Source organism: Caretta caretta, chromosome 5, assembly GCF_965140235.1.
Source record: "Caretta caretta isolate rCarCar2 chromosome 5, rCarCar1.hap1, whole genome shotgun sequence".
Taxonomy (NCBI): Eukaryota; Metazoa; Chordata; order Testudines; family Cheloniidae; genus Caretta; species Caretta caretta.
In genome coordinates, this window is record NC_134210.1 from 120945503 (window position 1) to 120968604 (window position 23102).

Consider the following 23102-nt stretch of genomic DNA (forward strand, 5'->3'; position numbering starts at 1 on the left):
AAGTGAAAAAAATGGAGGCTTTTATTGAGTTAAATACAAATGGAATAACAGAATCGGCACAGTGTTCCTTGTGCTATTTCATGTGATATTAAATTCCATTTACATGACCTTTGCCTATATTTTTAATATTCAGTGTGTTGTACTGAAGCCACACAGCTGCATCGTATGTGAAGGGGGAACGCTAGAGGTTTGGCAGATGGGTGGGAGACAGGTAGGGCTTTTGGCACCCGAGAAGATATGGGAGGCAGTTTGGGTTAAGCACGGGTATGTCGTTCAGGCATTTTACACATTAATTTGTTTTCAATACTCTCTTCACAGGCAGTGCTCAGCATATACTGTAAAAATAAATTGGCCCAATATAAAAATACAACAGATAGATAGATTAGATAGATTTAGACAGATACTTCTGTAAACAGTTACTTCAACACTGTATTGAGTCCTTAGGCTTTTGTTTTTTTCATGTTGGGAAATTTTTTTTAGAGTGCGAGATATACAGCACAAGGGCAGAATACTTGAACCATCTTCTCTTTATACCTTCTCTGTGTGTCTAAAGAGATACTTATTTTTCCCTAGAGGATTTTGAATCTGTACAGAAAATGATACTCAAAAAATGTAACAACAGCCATACCAAATGCAAGGACGGCTGTTCTGAATGTGTAATTAGCAGATGCACTAGCTAAGTGGCTATATCTGTCATACTAGGTTTACTTCTGTAATGCAAAAGGTTCAAATCCTGCAGCTCTATGGATGACTCATCATTTTTAAAGATTAAAATGACCAAGGGTTTTTTTTTAATTTGTTGAATTTACTTGAACATGTGAGTGCACCATTAATTCCAAAAATATAGGACTAAAATGGCTTTACAGACAGGAATGGATTAAACCCAAATGAGGCCTGGATCAACTCAAATAGCCTGACCTAAAACGTCCTTGCAAAAATAAAAAGAAAGTTCCTGTTACTCTTTCTGTCTACCTCTCCCTACATTGTGTGGGACCAAGGGAGTCCTTCCTCTCCATCCATGGCCTGGGAAAGAAAAAAAAGGTCCAATAGCCCCTACAACCCTGTGATCCTGATTCTTTGGTCCACGCGGCATGGGACCTGGGGTGAGGGAAGGAAAGGAGGTATATTCATCACCACAGTGCCCCCTGATACTCAGGGCAGATGGAACTAGTTTGGTTTCTGGTGTAAATTAAAGTAGCCTTTGGGCTACCCAAATGTATTCTGGCTTGCTGCAATTTCTGGGACCATTAGATCAGCTGGGAATTGTTGAAATGTAGCATACTCTGACACACACAGGCTGACCATGCCACTCTGTACCGCCGGAGATCTTCTGTGCTGCGCTGTATTGGCAGCTTTAAGGTTTCTTTGTTACATCAGGGCAAAGCAAAACAATCTCATCAGAGGCCACAGTCTGTCCCTGGGTCTTTTGGGCTGAGAACCAATGATAAAAAGTCTCTGAGACATACAGAGATCAGACAGAGCAGGGAGCATGGCTCTGAGTGGCAGCAGATCCTGTGGTCTACTGAAAGCAGAAGATGGCAATGATTTAGGAGCAGGAGATTCTGTCACAATATGTGGCCCAGATGATGTGATAAGCTGGCCCTGGCCTGAATCCACCAAAGTAACTGTACTGCTCCACTTTGGTGTTGCCACATCGACTATTATTTACAGCAGATGTCATGTATTCTATGAATACCAACTATCAGCATCACGTTTGATAAGATAACCAGAACATGAGGTGGAAAGTCTTTAGAGGGATTTATTTTTCATAAAAATATTTTTGCTGGCCAACTTCAATGCATGCTTTTCATAGAAAGGGCTACATTTATGCTTGGTGGATCCCCATTGATTTCTGGACCCACCCTATTAGCTGAATCAGCAATTTAGGACTGATGCCTGGAAAAGTATCACTGCAAATATTAACAGTGCAGTCACTGAGAATATAGCACACACAGTCTGCAAATACTTCTGTTGCATTTGTCACATCCAGGACTGCACAACAAATAAAGGAAGAGGCAGGTGAATATTGCATTTTTTAACAATTTTTTTGGCCTATGCAAGCGCCACGTTTATCCAATTATCAGAAAAGGGTTAAGGATTGCGTTCTTGACACAACCGAGGGCCATGCCCTGCTCTCAATCTGCACTGATATAAATGAGAAAGCCATGCACGCAAGGACGCAATGCCTGCGTATGCATGTAGAGCCCCTCAATGTTCTGGGCTGTTTGAAACTGAGATTCTCCTTTGGGACCATCTCTACTATCCCTGGAATGAAACCATAAAAATAAGCTCCAGTGTGCCATGACGTCTCTAAAGAGAGACACCATCACATTCCAGCCCCCTTGCAGCGTGATTTTATTACTACTGGCCATGCTCAAATTGTAAAAATAGTTTCTGCCCTTCTACTTACTATTTCAGTTTATTTAGCATTGTCACTTCCAACACTCTCCTAACAAATGTTTGTCACTTGTGTTCCTTCCCCCCCACCCTCCCCGGAGAAGATCAATTCCTGTATCTCCTTTGTTCAAACTCATCCCTACAGCTTTTGCTGCATTTAGATGTTTTCCTTCAAGTTGGGTGGCGGGGGAGAAGGGGAGGTTGAATTCTGCAAGCCCTACTTTAGTGAACTGATTTGCGTGCCTGTACTGAGTATTCCAGCTGGAGCCTTTGGATCTGAATGTGCTCATTCATTGTATTAGCATGATTCACGATTCAAATCCTGTGTGTTCTCGTGGATGTACCATGCAGTTCCATGGGAATTCCATCATTGCTTATCATTAGTCAATCTCCAACTATTATGAAAGCTACTGAATTGTGTTATGATGAACCAGATGTATGGCTGTACACGAATATTGATGATACAACATCCACAGGAATATCAGAGCCAGTAGAATAACATTTGTGGAATTACTTATTTGTCCAATTTCATGGTATTTTTCAAACAAATTATTCAGTTAACATTCTTCCCTTATTCACCCAGTTCTATAAACTAGGATGAATTTCAAATTTTGTGAAATTCTTCAAATAAAATCAGCACAATTAATTTCATCTGAAGTCAGTGAGCCAAATTCTGCTTTCAGTTGCATAAATGTAAATCTGGAAATCTCCATTTATTTAACTAGTTTGGATGTAACTAGTTTGGATTTATGTTAGTGTAAATGACTGCAGAATCTGGCCCAATGAAATAAATTATAATCAGTGCCTAAATCAGGGTTTTCAAGCTATGTACAAGAAATGTAACATGTTATTTTGTATTATACATGCATTAGTTTATTCTGCTACCGAAAGCAATGCATTCATTATCTATCAAAACATATTTATACTGTAGTCGGAGCAGTAGCAATAGCTATTGTTAAGGTTCCATAAGCATTTCCATTCTAAAGCTCTGTATTTAGTGGTTCAGTAACTTTAGGAAAGTTTGATCCTTGGGGACTTGGATTCAGAAGGCAGGTGGATTATTCTTCAAAAGTTTGAGTGAGAACTGTTCAGCCAGTTTTGAAAATAAGAAGAATAAATTAAAAAAACAGACTTCTTATCTCATAAAAAGAATCTTCTTCAAACATTTTTTGAATATGTCTAGTGCTGAAATGTCCGGGGGAAGAAAGCTGAAATTTTACAGCAAGCTAGTCCTTAGAAAGGAAAAATACCTTTATGTGTTCTGGTGAAAACTAGTTTGACTTGCCTTTGATTTTGGGGTGGGGAGTTCTTGCAAGCACAGTGCAAATGATCTGGGTGTTTTAGTCATTTTTATAAAAAGTATGGGTGAAATGCTGGCCACAATGAAATTAATGGAAAAACTCCTATTGACTTGAAGAGGGAGGTATTTCACCTGCAAAATAAAAGTGGGTTGTACTGAAGATGCACAGGCTATGCAGTAAGGCACAGATAGAATGAGAAAGGGTTCCAGAGAAACTCTACCTCATTTAGGCCCTTATCCTACTCTACAGCTGGCTGACTTTTTTCGCTGAAATGTTTTTGATGAAAATAGGCCAAAAAATTAACAATGCGGGGGACGAGGGGTGGCAAAATCATTATTTTGGGGGAGGGAGGCTGACAAAAAATTAGAAACCAACATTTTGGGTGGGGGGGGAGGGTTAGGTTCTGGTTTGTGTCAAGAAACAGAAAAAACTTCCAGAGGTTATTTCTAGAAATAATAGTTTTATTTTACATTTCTTGCAAAAAATATTTTGTATTTTTTGACCAACTCTATCCATTGTCATTCATTCCAGTGGGGGCAGAATCAGGCTCTAAATTCACATCGGCTCATGCCCCCGAACATGGAAGTGCAAAGAACATAGTGTTTTCAGTTTTAATTTAATTCTTTAACCATCCAGCACTAAAAGTTTTCTGCAGCTTTGAGAACCTGATGTTCCTTGGTGCTGATTCAGCGGGGTACTTAAGGATGTGCCTAGCTTTAAGCAATAAATATTCCCATTGAATTCAATGGGCATTAGATTAATCCCTCAAGCAGTTAGAAATTTATATGTTGCGAACTGTGCCTGAAACTAATTCCAGGCCCAATACTGAACCCATAAAATTAGAAGCTCAAGAGGAGCCTCTTTTCAAAATCAGGACCTGCATGATCTATATTTAGCATGGTATTAAACATATTTGTATTACTTTTGGAATGTGCATTTGTTCTGGGATTAAATGTTGATAGTATTCCAATCATACTCGGTAACTACATTTTAATATTAATGAATAATATACAGTCCAGTAATTTCAGTGAATGGTTGTATCAAGATATCAGCTAAGAAAAACTATTTTATTTCTGTTAAGGAAAGGTAATCTAGAAAAAGTATTTCCATTAGTTTTCTTACATAAGCTCCAATGGACTGTAATGAATTCACTCAAATGACCTAGTTGAGGACTGATTGCCTGCACCATGCCATTTTAGATTATTATTCACCTGAAGCTATTTTAAAATTGTGACATCTGGGGAAAATACTAAAAATAGTGACAACTAGTGTGTGGGCCAGGCCATAAATCAGTCTACTGAATGCTTAAGGAGGTGTGGTCTGTGCACACGCAACTCTTGTTAATGTTTGCTGGAGTTACACCCAAACACTGGAATGAGAAACAGATTCTTATGCACTGCAGGATTTTTATTTTCAGATTTTGGTAGCTGAAAAGTAAAACAAAACTAAGGCCTGAAATAGGGTTGCCAGGTGTCTGGTTTTCTACCAGAATGACCAGTCGAAAAGGGACCCTGGCGGCCGGTGCTGATTGGATTGGTAAAAGTCTGGTTGGCAGCGCAGTGGGACTAAGGCAGGCTCCCTGCCTACCTTGGCTCCACGCGGCTCCCAAAGCAGCGGCATGTCCCCCCTCCGGCTCCTACGCATGGGGCTACTCACGCTGCCCCCGCCCCAAGCGCCAGCTCTGCAGCTCCCATTGGGTGGGAACCATGGTCAATGGGAGCTTTAGGGGCTGCGCCTGTGGACAGGTCAGTGCACAGAGCCACCTGGAACGTGCCTCCACCTAGGAACCAGAGTAGGGACATGCCACTGCTTCTGGGAATTGCTTGAGGTAAGCGCCACCTGGAGCCTGCACACATGACCCCCTCCAGTGCTCCAACCTCCTGCCCCAGCCCTGTTTCCTTTCCTGCCCTCCAAACCCCTCGGCCCTAGCCTGGAGCCACCTCCTGCATCCAAAACCCCTCATCCCTAGCCCCATCCCAGAGCCTGCACACGCAGCCAGAGCCCTCACACCCCCCTGTGCCCCAAACCCCTCCCCCAGCCCTGATCCCCCTCCCGCATCTTGAACCCCTCAGTCCCAGCTCAGAGCACCCTCCTGCACCCCAAGCCCCTCATCCCCAGCTCCACCCCAGAGCCCACACCCCCAGCTGGAGCCTGCACTCCCTCCAGCACTCCAGCCCCCTGTCCCAGCCCTGTTCCCCCTCCTGCCCTCCGAATCCCTCGGTCCCAGCCTGGAGCCCCCTCCTGCACCCTAAATCCCTCATCCTCAGCCCCACACCAGCAGGACCCCTCACCCCCACACACACCCCAACCCCCTGCCCCAGACCGGTGAAAATGAGCGAGTGAGTGAGGGTGGGGAGAAAAAAGTGATGGGGGGGTGGAGTGGGCATGGTCTTGGAGAAGTGGCAGGGCAGGACCACAGAGGAGGGGCAGGGCAGGGGCGGGGCGTGGTGTTCGGTTTTGTCCGAGTAGAAAGTTGGCAACCCTACCCTAAAATGAGGTATATTATATAGGTACCTGGTCAGAAGAACCAAAGCAAGAGTAATAAACAGCATTACTTTGTTAGTATAACATACATTAATGAAATATGAAGGAATAGTTTGTGCACGAGCACTGAGCTTTCATTAATTAATTAACCACTATTTTTTCTTGTTTTAGAGATTGGATGCATGCAGAGTTCTTTGCAATGTGATTTTGCTGATTAATTCTCCACTGGTTGAATTAACAGGCACAAAACAAAATATAATCCAAGCACCCCAAATTTTGGTGCAGTCCCAACACAGATTTAGACTCCGCAGCTGGCTCCTACGGTCCTGGTGCTTTAAAACTTAAAACAGGTTGGTCCTGCCCTGTAGGGGAAGTTCCACTGAATGGCACTGTGTTCCTGGAATCAATCAATTCTTCACAGGCCCTCATGGACTTTATCTCTACAATGGGCCCAAACCAATCAGCCCCAAACACTGGAGAAATTTAGACCAAGATCCAAATGTGTTGGGTGGCCACATGTCTGTCATCGTTTCAGACCAAAACGCCAGATATGAACCCTGCGGCAGTCTGGATCTCTAGTTATAAGAAAACACTCTTATCTCTGATTCAGTGTACTGCAAGATCTTTTGATATACAAACAACTTGTCCGGTGAAATCTTAATTGCAAATGTGCTTGCTAAGCAAACAACAAACCTACGTTAACTTGTAATTCCGTTACAATGGGCCACATCCTGCTCCCAATGAGGTCAGTGGGAGTTTGGGAGTAGGATTGCACCCTATATATGGGAAAATGTCATCATAAGGCTAAATATAGCCTCCCCTGATGAAAACCATGATATAGCCTGCACCGATCAAAACCACGCAGCCCCAAAACTAGAGTTACTGGAAAAATGGACAGCCACTTTGCAGCATGGGGGTTCCATTCAGAATGGGAAATGCAAATTGGCTCAACCATTGGATTAATCCTTCCTCCACCACTGACTACCATAAAGCACTGCTTGACGTAACTTTTGTTATAGTATCCAAGAAATCAGAATGTTGTTAGCTTTTTCAATCTCTCTCTACTGCAGTCTGTTGCTTTCAGCACACTGAAATCGGTGATAATTTATACCAGAGGGAAAACACCCTGTATACGAGTAACTAAACACCAAAACAAATAACATCAATCGGTGTCCAATTGAGCAGGAGGAAAATGTACAAAGAACTGTTCCTTGAAGAGAACTGTTCTGTATTCCTGAAGACTCAACCAATTCAAATAAAAAACAGGAGAAAAGGATGGAAATGGCAGTAATAATAATCATGCTGCAATCCTTCATAGTAAGCTCAGAAGCAGTGCTGCAACATTTTCAACTGAAGACAGCCCTGAGTGAGCACTTTCCAGCAGCCTGCTTTTCAGTATCAATCTGGAGCGCCAACATTCCCCACCCTGGCCAAGCTAGAAAGATATAGGGTAGAATCGCAGTGAGGCTTTACAAACCAATATATGGGAATGGCTAGACAAAGAAAAGGGAGATACATCAATTACTTATTTCTCTGTAAGGCAAATCCAGTAGTCTCTACATAGCCAAAATTCCCACTGAAGTCAAAGGGTCTGCAGGAGCTGGCCCTCATAAATCATCACTTTCACCATCAGCAAGCAACAGGAAAACATACTTGCTGATTTGCGTTTCCTTTGCTTTTCCTTCACTCCTGGACACGGAGCCAATGCTCTCAACCTGAGTTTTTCTTTGCTTGCCCTTCTCTAGCCTTTTGCACCCGCTTTAACATACGCTTTTGAATAACAAAATGTAGGTCCCATTTATTTCACTGGAAATTGGATCGTGTTATGACTGAAAGATCTTTAAATGCTGATAGTCTGGGTATGAGGGTCACTCACCTTCCACCTCCATTGTGACAGGTTTCGAATAGGCTGTGCCCAGGCTGTTCTTTGCTACACAGCGATAATGTCCTTCATCTTCTCTTTGAACATTATGGATCCTTAAACTCCCTGATTCCAGAACAGCAATCCGAGCATTTTCCTGCCAGAGATGGGAAGGTGGGAGTTGGGAAATAGAAAAATGAATAGACTTTAAAGTGTTGCGTCAAACAATTAGAAACTTTCATTTACAAATATGGACTTTCCTACAGGAATTGTTAAGTGAATTCCAAAATACCTTTTAACAGTGCTAGAAGTAAATGTTCACCTTTGAACAAGACTTATGAATTAAGGAATTTATAGCTAGAGCCTCCAGTCCAATAAGTTCGGTTCGTACTGTTCAAGCCATTCACTCACCCAATTTTTTACAAATAAGGGAATAATAACTTCAAAAGGCTTGTGAATGAATATCTGCAAAGCAGATGAGTACATTTTATTCACAATTAGACTCAAAAACTCTTTTTGGGTTATATTAGTTCAGATCTACTATTAATTGAAAAATGAGATAGAGAAATTCCAAAAAAAAAAATTCTATACCGGTAGAATTACCCCAAACAAAAATCTTGTTTTGACATTTTCAACATGACATCTGTGTCTCTTTAAATGCTTCTCTGGCAGAATTTACAAATACTTGGACTGATTATGTCATCATATTTTTAGCATGCAAGTGATATTTTAATTTCATTCTCTACTCACCTTTAGAACAGTTTCTCCCTTGATCCAAGAGACAGAAGGTTTGGGATTCCCCATTGTAGTGCAAGGAAGAACAGCCTTTAAGCCTTCTATTATTTTTACATTTACAGGAGGACGAGTTATTTTAGGTTCTAAAACAAAAAGGCCAAAATTAAATCTGAACAGCGGACAAGAGACACAGTTCAGATACACTCAATACTATTCTTTATCATCAAAAATCCCCTGTCTGCATCTCTGTACAAATAGCCTTTATTGCTGTCACCAAGGCCCAGCCCTCAAAGGTATTTAGGTACTTAAAGTCTTGGAAGATCTGGGCCTAAATGACAGAAGAACCAAGAGAGTTCTTGATAGGCATGTAATTCCACTGAAAGAAATAATTATAAACTATATCTACACCCTAAAATGTTAAATCCAGGTAAACGACACCAAATCAGATACCCTAGTATAAATTATTCAAATTATTGAAATTTGACACTGATCTGAATTCGTCAGATCTTGGGCAGAGATCCAGATAACAATCTCTCCGATGCTCAAGAATATTTGTCTTCAGGGTTTTTGCTTTGTCCACTGTAAAGAGAGCATTTACTGTGAAAGTTTGGGTCTGGATTCAGACTTCCTCAGTGTGTCCAAATGCAGAGTTTTAGACCAGGTCCATCTGTAACCCAAGAAGAAGGGTGTGTGACAGGAGTATTAACATTTGGATAATCTGAGCAGGCTTGTCGATGAGGGGGCAAAGAGGGCAACTGCCCAGGGGCCCAGGAAATTTAAAAGGGCCTTGGGGCCCCCAGCTGTCACCGCTGGCAACGCAATGGAGCTAAGGCAGGCTTTCTGCCCGCCCTCACTCCACGCTGCTCCCAGAAGCAGCAGAACAGCCCTACAGCCCCTGGACGGGGCAGGGGGTCTCTGTTGCGCTGCCCCCCCCCACCCCGAGCGCTGACTCCACAACTCCCATGGGCCGGAGACGTTGCCAGAGGGGTCTGCCAGATACTTTCGGGAGCCGCCTGAGGTAAGCGCCAACCCCCTAACCCCCTCCCGCACCCCAACCCCTTGCCCCAGCCTGGTGAAAGTGAGTGAGGGTGGGGGAAGAGCGAGCAAGAGAGGGAGGGGAGATGGAGTGAGCAGATGGCATGGCCTCAGTGAAGGGGCGGGACAGGGGGCAGGGCAAGGGTCTTTGGGTTTTCGCAATTAGTTGGCAACCCAACCAGGCCGGCATGTGGAAGCTTTGGCCATGCCAGAAGAGCATGCCCATCAGTACAGCCGGCAGCTCACTGGGCACCAGCCGGCAAGGCACAGAACCGCCCAAATGTCAGGCTGACTGCGTCTGCGTGGATGTGGCTTGTGCGTGCGTGGGGGCCCACTGACTGTTCTGCGCTGGAGCCCAGAATTGCTGTCGGCGGGCCTGATAAAACCCAGAGCAACTAAAAGATTAACTTGGGTACATTTAGTTTTGTGTTCCTGGAAGGTAAACGTGACCTTGGAAACTTTAAGTTTTGAAGAAAAATCTTAGTGTCAGTTTTTCTAAAACATTTGAAGTTTTGTCTTCCATGTTCTCTGGGAGCATTTTTATTTAATTCTAAATAAGTAATAAAATGGTTTCAAATATATTTATTTTCTCATAATGGCTATAATCCAGTGCCTATGGACATCAAAAACTCTCCCATTGATGTCAGTAGGCACTGGATTAGACCAATAGTTAGCAAACCTGGAGCCCAATTTTGCAACCGTCCCATGCCTAAAACTCCTGTTAATGTTAATGTGTTGTCTGCATGCAGAGAGTCTTCAGGATCCGGCCCATTAACTCACAGATGCCCATTCATACTCGTATATGTAATAGCAGTTACAAATCTAGCTTCTGATTTTGCAAACACATGTAAATCACTGTAGGCACCTGATTATTCCCACTGAGTTCAACAGGGCTATTCAAGCGTATAAGTATTCGCAGGAACCAGGCCCTAGCTATGAAGAAGGGACAACTACATGTATAGAGCAATGCTCAAGACTTTTTGCGATTGTGGATAAAAAAGTCTGTGCTCACGTAGTACGATGCGGGCTTATTTGTACTTTGCTCTGAAATAAATCTGGTTACTAAAATACAAGGGAAGATTATGTTTAAAGGAGCAGCACTTGAAGGATTGATGCACAACATTGCTAAGAGGGGCTACTTTATTGCTTTACCAAGGGTTTTTTAATCCTTCACATAAAGGCAGATTCTGGTCCTCATACTCATGTGGAGTAGTATGTCACTACACAAATAGCCACTTTGATTGCAACATGGGCATAGTGCTACTCAAGGTGAACAAGTGTGGGAGAATCGGCCATACTGAATAAATCAGGGCCAGATCCTCAAGGTTATTTAGTTAACTTCCCTTGATTTCAATGGAATTTTGGAGTTTAAGTCCCTGTGAGGATCTGGGCCATGCTATCTGATATGCTGTACTCAAATAGCATATAGTACTCAAACAGAACATACTTGGGAGTGCCATATAATTATCTTGTGGAACTCAGGGCTGAAGGATATTCAGCACCAGGTATACCAATGGCATCAATAAGTAAAGCTCATGCTAACATTAAATAATAAGACAAATGAGACGTAGTAACTTCAGAAAGGAAGATGTGCTTATGGACCAAAGTGTGGCTGGCTGCCCCTGCGTAGATGCACTTGTGGAGGACAGCAAAGAAGGGAGTACTTTGTCTTCCCTCCAAGCATGCTGACATAGGAGGCAGCCAAACTATATCCCCAGCGTGCCCTTGAGCGCTGGACTGTTTGGCTAGTAAAGGCTCGTCATCTTAAAGGGCTCTGAGGCCCGATGGCACACAGAGGCAGCGACAGGGAGAATGCATGCTGTGCCTTTCACCGTAAGTACCACTGCTCAGTGGGCTCCTTCCCAGTTCTCCCTCTCTGTGTACAGCTGCGCTTGGGCAAAATGCTTTAGGGGACTGCCACTTTGGCATCACTCCCTCCCAGTCCTCCCAGAGCGTGCTTCTCACCGCAAGAGCCAAAATGCGGCCCTGCAGGAATAAGAATAGCATCATAGTTACAATAGTTAGACACACTGTCTGTTGCAAAAGCTAGCAATCCTTGTACTTCAGGGCACAAACTGATCTCCAGATGGGGTCAGGGAGACATTTTCACAGCAATGCACAGTTAGGTTTATTATGAAGGTTTTATGCCTTCCTCTTCTAAAGTATCCGGTAGCAGACTCTTAGTGGATGGACTCTTCGCCTATTAGGTGTGAGAGTGTGTATGATCCTATAGATAAAGCAAGAACAGGAAATTGAAGAATATGGCTGTATGCTGTGTAGTCTCTCCTGAGGCTTCTCCAGAGGTTGTCATGTCTGGGTCTCATTCTCACATTTATGTGATTATTTTTAATAGCAGTGGGTAGGTTTCCTACGAGGTGATTAACCAGTTGGGTTTTCATCTCTAGGTGCCTGGTTTGCATCTAATCAACATATTTTTTTCAAAAATAAAAGATAGTGGCTTTGACTGAAACTCCTTTGGGCAATATTCTATACATATTTCAAGGCCTCCATAGCTTGTTTGGTACTGTTTGGCTGCATTCTGCTTAGAAAAGTCACAAAATTCATCTAACTTGGGGACTGGAGTAGTTCCTGGTGGTGGAGATGACTAACTGTGGAAAGACTCTACGATCCCACATTGCCTCATGCATACAGTCTCTTCCTTCCAATCTCTTTTCTCCTGTACGCTGCCGGTTTCCCACCCCCAACTCTCAAATAGACTCTTCCTCTCAGTCCCTCTCTACTTCCCCTTTACACTAGCTAAAGATTCGGTCCATGACTATTTTTTAATCTGCTATTGTCCCTTCAGACTAGAACTAGGCACAGTCTTTCCATGAGTACAATATATTTCAGGTAATAAGCTGCTTCAGATTTTTTGTCAGTGGGATGTAGCTAAATGTGAATTCACACGCCAGTATGACGGGAAATGATAAACAAGGTCCAGCCTTCTGATTCACACAAAGGTTGCTGAAACGGGGGCAGCTGTTTGGATTTCTTTGAAGTCAGTTTTAAAATAAACCTAACCTGCCACCGTGGGGGCTGCGGAATGGTGGGTTACGCCATTCAGTGCGGAATAGGGCACTCCTGTCCCCCTCCGTAGTGGGTGGGAGGACGCTCATCACATTGCTGTTGTGCTGCGGAGATGCGCTACAGTGGTAGGGGCATCATTCCGTCCATTGGGGGTGGATCTTAAGACGAGTCCTCAGCAATTTCCTAGATGAGCTCCACAGTGACAATGTCAGCCAAGGAGGAATAGCCTTTTTGATCTGTAAAGCATTATAACAGTCTTCCATGGTTGTCAGTCAGAAAAGATAAACCTACCCTACTTTACGGTTTTGAGAGTCACAGGAACATACCATAGAAATTTCATTTGGTGCCTGAAGCTTGAGCAGCTAATTTTTTCTCTCTCTCATTTTCCGTCCAGGTACTGTAAGGGTTTCCATTATTGTCTGTCAAGAAATAGCTGGGGAACTCATTAGGGATTGGATGGTCAGAACAAAGAACATGGTCAACACATATGCATAAGCAAAGACCCAAACATGGTCACTTGTATGCAAGAAACACTGACTACATTTGCTAGATGTAGAAACCCCATGCAAAGCCAGAGGTGTGCATACAGATATGCAAAAATCGAAAGTGCATCATGTGAAACTGTAAATTGTCCGTATTGTGCAAAGAAAGCTTCTTTTTTTTCTTCTCCAAATGTAAGCGGGGGAATAGTCCCACTACTGTGGGGAACTTTCCTGGCTTCTGTACTACCCCGGTGAAGTGGGCTAGCGAAAGGATCTGAGTCCTCACTCCCACTTCCTTTACCCAGTGGCCTCCCTGCCCTTGAGGGCTCCCCTTCCACTCTCCTGTCTGGCAGAGTCCTCGTAACCCCAACAAGGCTGGGCCCAGGATTCCTGGGGGGGCTCGACCCCCAACCCTGCTGTGGTCACCTAGGACAGGGGCTAGGGTGTCCCCACTCCGGGGTACTCTCTCTGCACTGGGCACTTCTCTGACCCACTGATCATTACATACAATTTAAAGCAAATGCAAGTTATTTAATCAACAATTAGTTTTAAAAAGAATAAGGAAAAATGGGAAAGGTTAAGGGAAACATATCAACCCGCTCCGTGGCAGGGAACATCACAAACAGTGTCCCTGGAACGTCAGGGCAGTTCACAGTCTGTTCCTTGTAAGTCCCAGGCCTTCTTCTCAGGCCCTAGCTGTGCTGCAGGGATGCTGTGGGTTGGACACTTGCTCTGGTGGTGACCACACGCTCTCAGGCTCTAAGTGGTAGGCCCCTTCTTCCCAGTGTTGCCCCCGCCCTGTCGGGGTTACGATCCAAGCCTGGCCTGCAGAGCCTCTTAGCTGAGGCGTCTCCCTGTGCTGGGCCCACTGCCCAGGGTCCCCCTCGCTCTCCCCAGCTGCTCATCGCATCCAGCTCCGGACTGCTCCAGCCCCAGCTCCACCACTCGGTCTCTGCACAGCTGCTGCTGCTCTGCCTCCAGCTCCCTGGGCTGCTTCTCTGGCCCCTCTGCCTCTGGTTGCTGCAGCCCTGCTCCCAGGACAGGTCTGCTCTGCAGGCTGCTTCTGTGACTCTGCTCCCAGCACTGACCTGCTTCCTGGGCTGCTTTTCTGGCCCCTCTGGCTCTGGTTGCTGCAGCTCTGCTCCCAGGACAAGTCTGCTCTCTCGGGGCTGTGCCTCTGGCTTTGGGGCTGCAGCTCTGCTCCCAGCACAGGGTCTGCTCTCTCTGGGCTGCTTTTCTGGTCCCTCTGGATCTGGCCCAGCTCTGCTCCCCAGCTTAGCTTGGGCCCCTGCTTTCTCCTTAGCTCGGCCCCACTTTGTCTGACCCAGGCAATTCCAGCTCACACGGAGGACGGGGCCTCCTGACTCTCTGATTAGCCTGCCCACCCTGTCATTCAGGCTGACCTGGAGCACTGGCCTCTCCCCATTGTTCCTGGGGACTATCAGTCTCAGGGTCCTGATTCCCCATCGACCCTTCCCCTTTTAGTACTGGGAGCTAGCCAACCAAAACACCCCCACTGAATGTTAGTAAGGGGGCAACAGTCCTCTTACACAAATAGCAGCAGAATGGAGTCCTAAGTGTCTGCTAGATTAATTCAAAAGGAGAGATCAGCTTTTATCATCTACTCAGTTTAATTGTGTGGAAAGGGCTCCTCCCACTTACTCATTTTCACCTGTAAAGCCCCACAGCTTCTTGCAGGCATTCCAACTCCATTGTCAGCTGAGCAGCAATATACTCCGTCATCGCTGTCCTCTACGCTGAGAATGGTCAGAAGCTGCCCATTTTCTCGTATGCTGTATCGTGTATCAAACAGCCTGCAGGATACAGTGACACGCTGGTAAGAGCAGAAGATGTACAGTATAAATCTGAACTCATTCCGAGTCATCAAACCCACTTCAAGTTTAGCTTTGTCTCGTGGTTCCTAAAATGGTGAAACTTCTAAATGTAATGATACCAATTTAGTAGCAGTTCTGAACACTCTTTTATCTAATCTGTGGTATTTCTATAATATCAGTCACTGTGAAATATAGGTGTTGAGTATCTAGGACTATTATCCTGAAGTGGATAGACAAGCACAGAACCTTGCATCCACTTGAATCTCCAGTAGTCTTCACCAAACTAAGTCATAGTTTGAGTGTAGCTGAGGGGCATTTGACTTTGATGAGGATTTGTCTGTATAAGAGCTATACCTGGTTGAAAATATTTCATCACAGCTTTTGGACAAACAGTGTCTTTTCAACTAAATGGAAATTTTTGTGAAAAGATGTTTGTTTTGTCAAAATTGTTCAGGTTTTGAGTAAGAAAAAGCCAAGCAATTTTAAGTTTCTGGCATCCAAAACAGTTTTTATTTTGTTTTAAACCAGAAAAAAAAATTTTTGGTAATTTTTCATGAGAATAAAAATTTGCCATCCATCTCTAATAAGGACTACAAGATCTGAATGTGGTTATAACTTAAATGACAACTGGATCTGGCCCATTGGTCTTAGCGAAGGAAAGGAAATTCCTAAGGCCACCACAAGGCTGTGAAGATTTCCATGTTTTGGAAGGAGAAGTGGTCTGCTAGACTAACTATTGTGTAGCAATACAAAATTCCTAGGGGAGAGGAAGGGGCTGTTTTGTGGTTTTCCTTGCAAAACTGCAAAATATAACAAACTTTGCAGTCATTTTAATGGTGCAAGATTTCTCCGGATTGCATCAAATATCCTATAGCCATAAGTTTATGAGTTTTACATCTTTCTGTGACCTTTTACAACTGCGTTCCTGAAAACAGCCCTTTGCTTCTGTCAAATGTCACTGAAAGAGGGGTTCTTCTGCCAAGCAGGCTTAAACCCCCAAAGCCTCATTTGCCCTGTTTTCGTTTAATGTTTAAAACATTTTGCATCATAAGTCTAAATTCACCATTTAAGATTTTATAGGCTCAGCTTTCCAAAAGTGAAGTTAGATACCTCTAAACCCACCTTTAAGCATAAGGAGCTATCTCTGCTCTCAGTTGCATCTGTGTAAATCCAGACTAACTCTGTTGAAGTGAATGAAGCCCAGGAGTGAACTTTGGACCCCACTGAAGGCAATGGGAGTTTTACTATAGATTTCAAAGGGATCAAGATTGGATCCTCAGTTTGTAGCTCTGTAAGAGCCTGATCTTATTGATATCAGTGTAAGCTTTGCCATTTATTTCAATAGGCTCAGGATCAGAATCTAAATGAGAGCAAAATATAAAAGAAAATTACCAGTAGCATACAGGAGACACAATTGGGATGGTTGTCACTGCATATATAATTAATTATAACTAGGGCTGTCAAGCTATCAAAAATTAATTGTGATTAATTGCACAATTAATCTTACTGTTAATAATATAATACCATTTATTTAACTATTTTTGGAGTTTTTCTACATTTTCAAATATATTGATTTCAATTACAACAGAATACAAGGTGTACTGTGCTCACTTTATATTTATTTTTATTACAAATATTTGCACTGTAAAAAACAAAAGAAATGTATATTTCAATTAACCTAATACAAGTACTGTAGTGCAATCTATTTATAATGAAAGTTGAACTTACAAATGTAGAATTATGTACAAAAAAAACTGCGTTCAAAATAAAACAATATAAAACTAGAACCTACAAGTCCACTCAGTCCTACTTCAGCCAATTGCTCAGACAAACAAGTCTGGTTACAATTTGCAGGAGATAATGCTGCCCACATCTTGTTTACAATGTCACCTTAAAGTGATAACAGGTGTTCACATGGCACTGTTGTAGCTGGCATCGCAAGATATTTACGTGCCAGATGCACTAAAGATTCATATGTCCCTTCATGCTTCAACCACCATTCCAGAATATATGCATCCATGCTGATGACGGGTTCTGCTTGATAACGATCCAAAGCAGAGCGGACCAACGCATGTTTATTTTCATCATCTGAGTCAGGTGCCACCAGCAGAAGGTTGATTTTCTTTGGTTCGGGTTCTGTAGTTTCTGTTCTTTTAAGACTTCTGAAAGCATTCTCCACACCTCATCCCTCTCACATTTTGGAAGGCACTTCAGATTCTTAAACCTTGGTTCGAGTGCTGTAGCTATCTATAGAAATCTCACAGTGATACCTTCTTTGCATTTTGTCAAATCTGCTGTGAAAGTGATCTTAAAATGAACATGTACTGGGTCATCATCTGAGACTGGTATAACATGAAATATATGGCAGAATGCAGGTGAAACAGAACAGGAGACATACAGTTCTTCCCCAAAGAGTTCAGTCACAAATTTCGTTAATACATTATTTTTTTACCGAGCATCATCAGCATGGAAGCATGTCCTCTGGAATGGTGGCCGAAGCATGAAGAGACAAATGAATGTTTTGCATATCTGGCACATAAATACCTTGTAACGCCGGCTACAAAAGTGTCATGCAAAGTCCTGTTCTCACTGTCAGGTGACATTGTAAATAAGAAGCAGTCAGCAGTATCTCCCCTAAATGTAAACAAACTTATTTGTCTTAGCAATTGGCTGAACAAGAAGTGGGACTGAGACTCTAAAGTTTTACATTGTTTTGTTTTTGAGTGCAGTTATGTGACAAAAAAAATCTACATTTGTAAGTTACACTTTCATGATAGAGAGATTGCACTACAGTACTTAGATGAATTGAAAAATACAATTTCTTTTGTTTATCATTTCACAGTGCAAATATTTGTAATAAAAAAAAATATAAAGTGAGCACCGTATACTTTGATTTCTATTACAACACAGAATACAATATAATTGAAAATGTAGAAAAATATCCAAAAATATTTAATAAATTTCAGTTGGTATTCTATTGTTTAACAGTGCGATTAATTGTGATTAGTTTTTTTAATCGCAGTTAATTTTTTTAGTTAATCGTGAGTTGTGATTAATCAGCACTAAATGTAATATATAATACAATATAATTATATGAATACATAATATATGAATAATTTATTTTTGATAATTTTCCCTTTTTACTGCATCCCTTATGGCTGTCACAGAATAATGGTACATCACAGATTTTTGTACTTATTTTTATTAATCACTCACACAGTGCCATTAGTTCACATGATGCAGTACAGCCAGAGAGCTGTGTTGAGCAAGAAATCAAACCCTTATCGCGAGGGCTTAAAATCAGTGGGCACAAGCTGCCCCTGTATGGGACAGTAAAGTACAAAGCAGAAAAATAACAGAGTCTGATGCAGTCAATACAGATTTCTGCATTGTAGAATAGGTGTGTGATTTAGTGTATATGTTTTGGAGACTGTGCCAGCCATAGCAGAAGATGTTATGAGACTAAAGCAGTATTTTTCAAGGATAGCAATTTAATCAAACTAAGCTTTGCAGTGTGATCTGTATGCTGGCCAGATACATGTCGTGAGTGGCTACACTTCAGTGGGTTTACTGAGAATTAGACATGTTACCAGAACTGCCCTGGCAGCATTATAAAACTATCTTGGCTGTCTGAGTACCAGGAAAGCTTCCACACTACTGCTTTGGTTGGACAATAAAGCAGGAGGTGAGCAAATGGAAAGTTTTTATGCTCAGCTGTTCTGTGTAACCACAATTTAAATAAACCCATCTAGCACACACTGACATGTCATAACTGCCAATAAATAGTTTCAGGATGCTGGTTAGTTGCCTTTCCTAGTTCTCCCTAGGAAAATATAGGAGTTTACAAAGTAGGGTGAAAGATACAAACCCTAAATAGTGCTCAGGAAGGACGGTTTTATGGCTAAAGCACAGGAATAAGAGTCAGGAGATCTGGATCTGTATGCCTGTTACTGACTTCCTATGTGACTTTACGCAAGTCACGTAGGCTTAAATCCTCAGAGATATTTAGGCACCTAACTCCCATTTGAAATCAATTGAAATGACCTAGATACCTTTGAGGATGTGGGCGTTAGGCCCTAATTTTCAAGGACATGATTTTCAGAGGTACTGAGTAGCCACAACGCCACTGGGTTCTCAACAGTACCTCTGATAATCAGGCCCCATTTGTTGCAGAGTGGGCCTCCAATAATTAAGGCAATGTCTTTCAAAAACGTAACCTTACCTGCTCAGTGCTTCACTTTCCTTAAGCATAGAAAGGAAATAATGACCCTTCCTTACCTCACGGGATTGTTGTGAGACTGAATTCGGTGCTGTTTGTAAAGCCCATCCTGATTCTTGGAGTGAAAGTGCTATAGAAGCACGAGGCATAGCTCTCCGCTGGCTGGCACCTTGTATCATCATTTACACATGTGCAAGGGGAGTGGGAAAATACTACAAAATCAGAATGGGAGCATTCTACACTCACCCAGGTATAAACAACCACACAGGGTGCAAAGCAGTCGATTCCTGTTGTTCCGGATTCTAACCTATGACCCTAGTCTATCGAGTTTTCTGTTGGAAATGCTACCCCAAGTAATGTCTGCATAGTTGAAGTTTATACTGCAGGTCCTAAAGCAAACATGTGTGGCTTTACACTGTGCTTTACGAATGTATTAGCTACCTTGAGTTAGTTGGCCAGCAGCTAACTAAAGGTAGAAAACTCTACTATATATGTCAATATTCGGTGACCCTAGAAAACAAGGAATACATAAGGAGCTGCATGCAATCTAATCTCATCAGTCCTTATTCTGGCACTGTTCCCATTGCATTCAATTGTTTACATATTGTTTTGTTTTGAAGTTATCTGTCTGTCCAGTGTCCTTGAGCCTTGGCAAGGGAAGAAGCTTTCAAAAATAAAATAATTAATATGTATTGTGTGTAACAATTAGCGTCTGTGACATTTTATTTTTTTACAAATCCATTGATTTGGTTCTTTTCCATTTAGCAAATATTTCTCCCTCCCTGAGTTTGGAGTGTAGTTAGTTGAAATAGTTTCAGTTTATATAATGCCCTGTCTTCATGCCAAAACTTTGTATCCACCAGCACCGACCCTGAATGTCAGGACTGCTCTGGAGAAAGCTATTTTGTTTCTGCTGCAGAAACACCAGGAGAAGAACAAAGCAACTGATGTGCTTGGTCGCACAAAATAGGCTTTTAGAGGATTTTTTGGCAGTTGTGTAAAACAGGCATGCTCTGTCTAATTTAGTATCAAAGTGATACACCTTTTGGGAAGGTGATTTGAGTTATTGGAGAAGGAGATAGTGTGCCACTTAGTGTCTACTGTTCTGTATACTCTCAGAGAAGGTGTGTGGACCTGTAAGGATTGGGGGTTGGGGATGATGTGACCCCAGTCCTGATGTATAAATGGCATCCCACAGGCTGTTTCTCCCTTCAATGTTAGTTTTATTGATGGAGAAGGAACTAGAAGATAGGTTGTTTGATCTGAAGATTCTATTCATGCGGATTTAGGCCCTTGTTCTGCAAGATGCTTGGCACAGTTTGGGGGCTTTAGTACAATTCTTGCAGGATTGAGATTTGGGCTAAATAGGACAGTTCTCCTGCAGTCACTGAAGCATGAATTCTAAAATCTTGTGTGGATATACATATGCAGTTTTAAACAGATTGATAGGACTTTTTTTTAATATTCTAAAATGGTCACACAAACAGTCAAATCTGCCTGCAGTAATGACCTGTCTGGAGTCTCGTGAGTATTTCTCAGAAGTCATCCTCAAGCAGACCCTGAGTAATGTACAAATTACACAATTAAAACAGGTCTCACTTTATTTATATACAGATTATTTTTAAACAAAATGAAATTTCCCATCGCTGAAAGAGAATCAAGGGAGGATCAAGAATGTGAAACAGAGAATGTAAAGGAATTTGCCTGATCCAAGGTTAAAAGTGGATGGACTATTTTTTAACCTTTGCAAGAGATTGTCTGCAAAATGTAACCATAGCAACAACAGTAATATTCCCTACCACCCTGAAATGAACAGTTTCCAAAGCACAGCACATCATTCTTCTTTAGATGATGCTTTGGTAGGTAGTGAATGATGTGTGACAGTGTACAATACAAAGAAACCTTGTTTTAATCTATTACTATGTTCACAAGGCAGGAATAATACTACTTTGCTATTACAGAACATTTTCTATGCAAGGTTCACAAAGTACTTTGAAAACACAAATGAATGAAGTCTTGCAACACTCCCTTTCATCAGAGAAATGTCATCCCTGTTCTGTAAATGGCTAAACTGAGGAACAGAGTTAATTGCTTTCTTAGAGTTATACAAGAAATCTGTGGTGGCATAGCCAGCAATAGACTCAGTCATATGACTGCTCCTTCAAATTCAAATGTGTAGGGCCATATAGGGAAATTAGTTCTAACATATACAGAAATGAGACCTAAAGAATAACAAGGATCAAATTCTGCTCTGATATACACCCACATGACCACATTGAAAATAACTCCAATATGACTAAGAATAGGATCACCCAAGTTCAGGCAAGACGCTCATGGCAGAGATGGGAACAGACAACCGATTTCCTGACTCCCTGTCCGATATCTCTTCCACCAGTATTAAGCATCAGTGCGTGGCACTGTGGATTAGCACTCTTGGCACGTTCTGTGTGCTGTACAGTGCCAAGCGCTCTGTGAGCACTAAATAATAAATAATAATCCCCAAATAAAACCAGTCATAGTCTTACCCTCCCTTTAACTAGCTCACCCCAATGAAGCAAAACTGTTTTCTTAAAATGTAGAATCTTGGGCCACGCCCAAAAACCTGACACACAATAATACCCTGACACGCGGCCAGGACCCTTAGAGTGCTCCACCCCCAGCACTCACTAGTCCACAAAGTTACCAGTCAGCATTGGGTCTAGTGCAGATTCGTTTTCCCACTGAAGTCAGTGGGAGTTTCGTGTGAAAATATTTTCACAAGCTCGATGCCTAAGTAAGCATCTCTCTCTGGGCCAGACTCGGGGGCAGAGTGGGGGAGAATGCAAGGACACTTTCCTTCTCAACATGGCTTGTGCAGTGGGAGTGTTGTGACTGCATGATGCCCCAAAAGGAGAAGAAAGGACTCTACACAGGCTCTTAGAGCAGGACCAGTGAGTTGAGGAGAACAGGCTGTACCACATAAAGGGGCATAGTCACAGGCTCTGAGCAGACCTCAGAGAAACATCCTGACTCCCTCCTTGAGACAGAAACCATCCCAGTGGTCCCCCATTGGCTGATGCTGCTCAAACACTTGTTTCCCCCTGAAAAAAAACCTGACTCCTCCCAAAATGGTGGCACAAGGATACACAACAAATGTCATACTGACTTGTGCACAAAATCTGACAAGCATTGGCACAGGTAGCTGTCTGTCTGTAAATATATTTAATGGAGATATAGCTCCAGGAACCTACATAACAACCCTATGAAGCATTTATGAATACGTAGGCACTTTATTTCTCCCATCTGTTACCACAAAGTGGAATAGTGTACTCAGCTACTATGCTCCGAGCACTCTGGGACTATCTTAAAAAGCATCTGCTAATGCATCCCATCTGTGCCGTGTTCTAACGTACAGAACTCCCGCACATGTTGTTTCTGCTCATTTTTCCCCTCACGACAGATTTTCACCAAAATGCACCTAGGCAACGTTTCTTTCTGCTGTCACAAATGTCTTTTTCATAGGAAAACGCTTATGATTCTCCTGCCAAAAAATCTGATCCAGTAATTTGTCTGGAATCACAACAGGTAACCTCATTTATTTCCCTATTACAGGATCACAGCTTGTGACATTGCTGTTCTATCAAGGACATGCTAAAGAGGGACATACTTGGCACTCTGCTGGTGCTTTTCATCCATAGTTTTCAATTCAGCCCTACAAATTTTACGTCCTGCTGTGTTCCTCGGTAT

The 23102-nt window shown here is 42.5% G+C and overlaps 1 protein-coding gene across 1 annotated transcript in view; it reads right to left on the reverse strand.

The window, feature by feature from the left end:
• MUSK (muscle associated receptor tyrosine kinase) overlaps positions 1-23102 on the reverse strand; it is a 93331-nt gene that overhangs the window by 64747 nt on the left and 5482 nt on the right. The window contains exons 3-5 of the mRNA XM_048851104.2: positions 14985-15136; positions 8794-8921; positions 8059-8200 (exon numbers count right to left, since the gene is read on the reverse strand). Of these exons, the coding sequence (XP_048707061.1) occupies positions 8059-8200; positions 8794-8921; positions 14985-15136 (422 nt within the window). The remainder of the gene's footprint in view (positions 1-8058; positions 8201-8793; positions 8922-14984; positions 15137-23102) is intronic.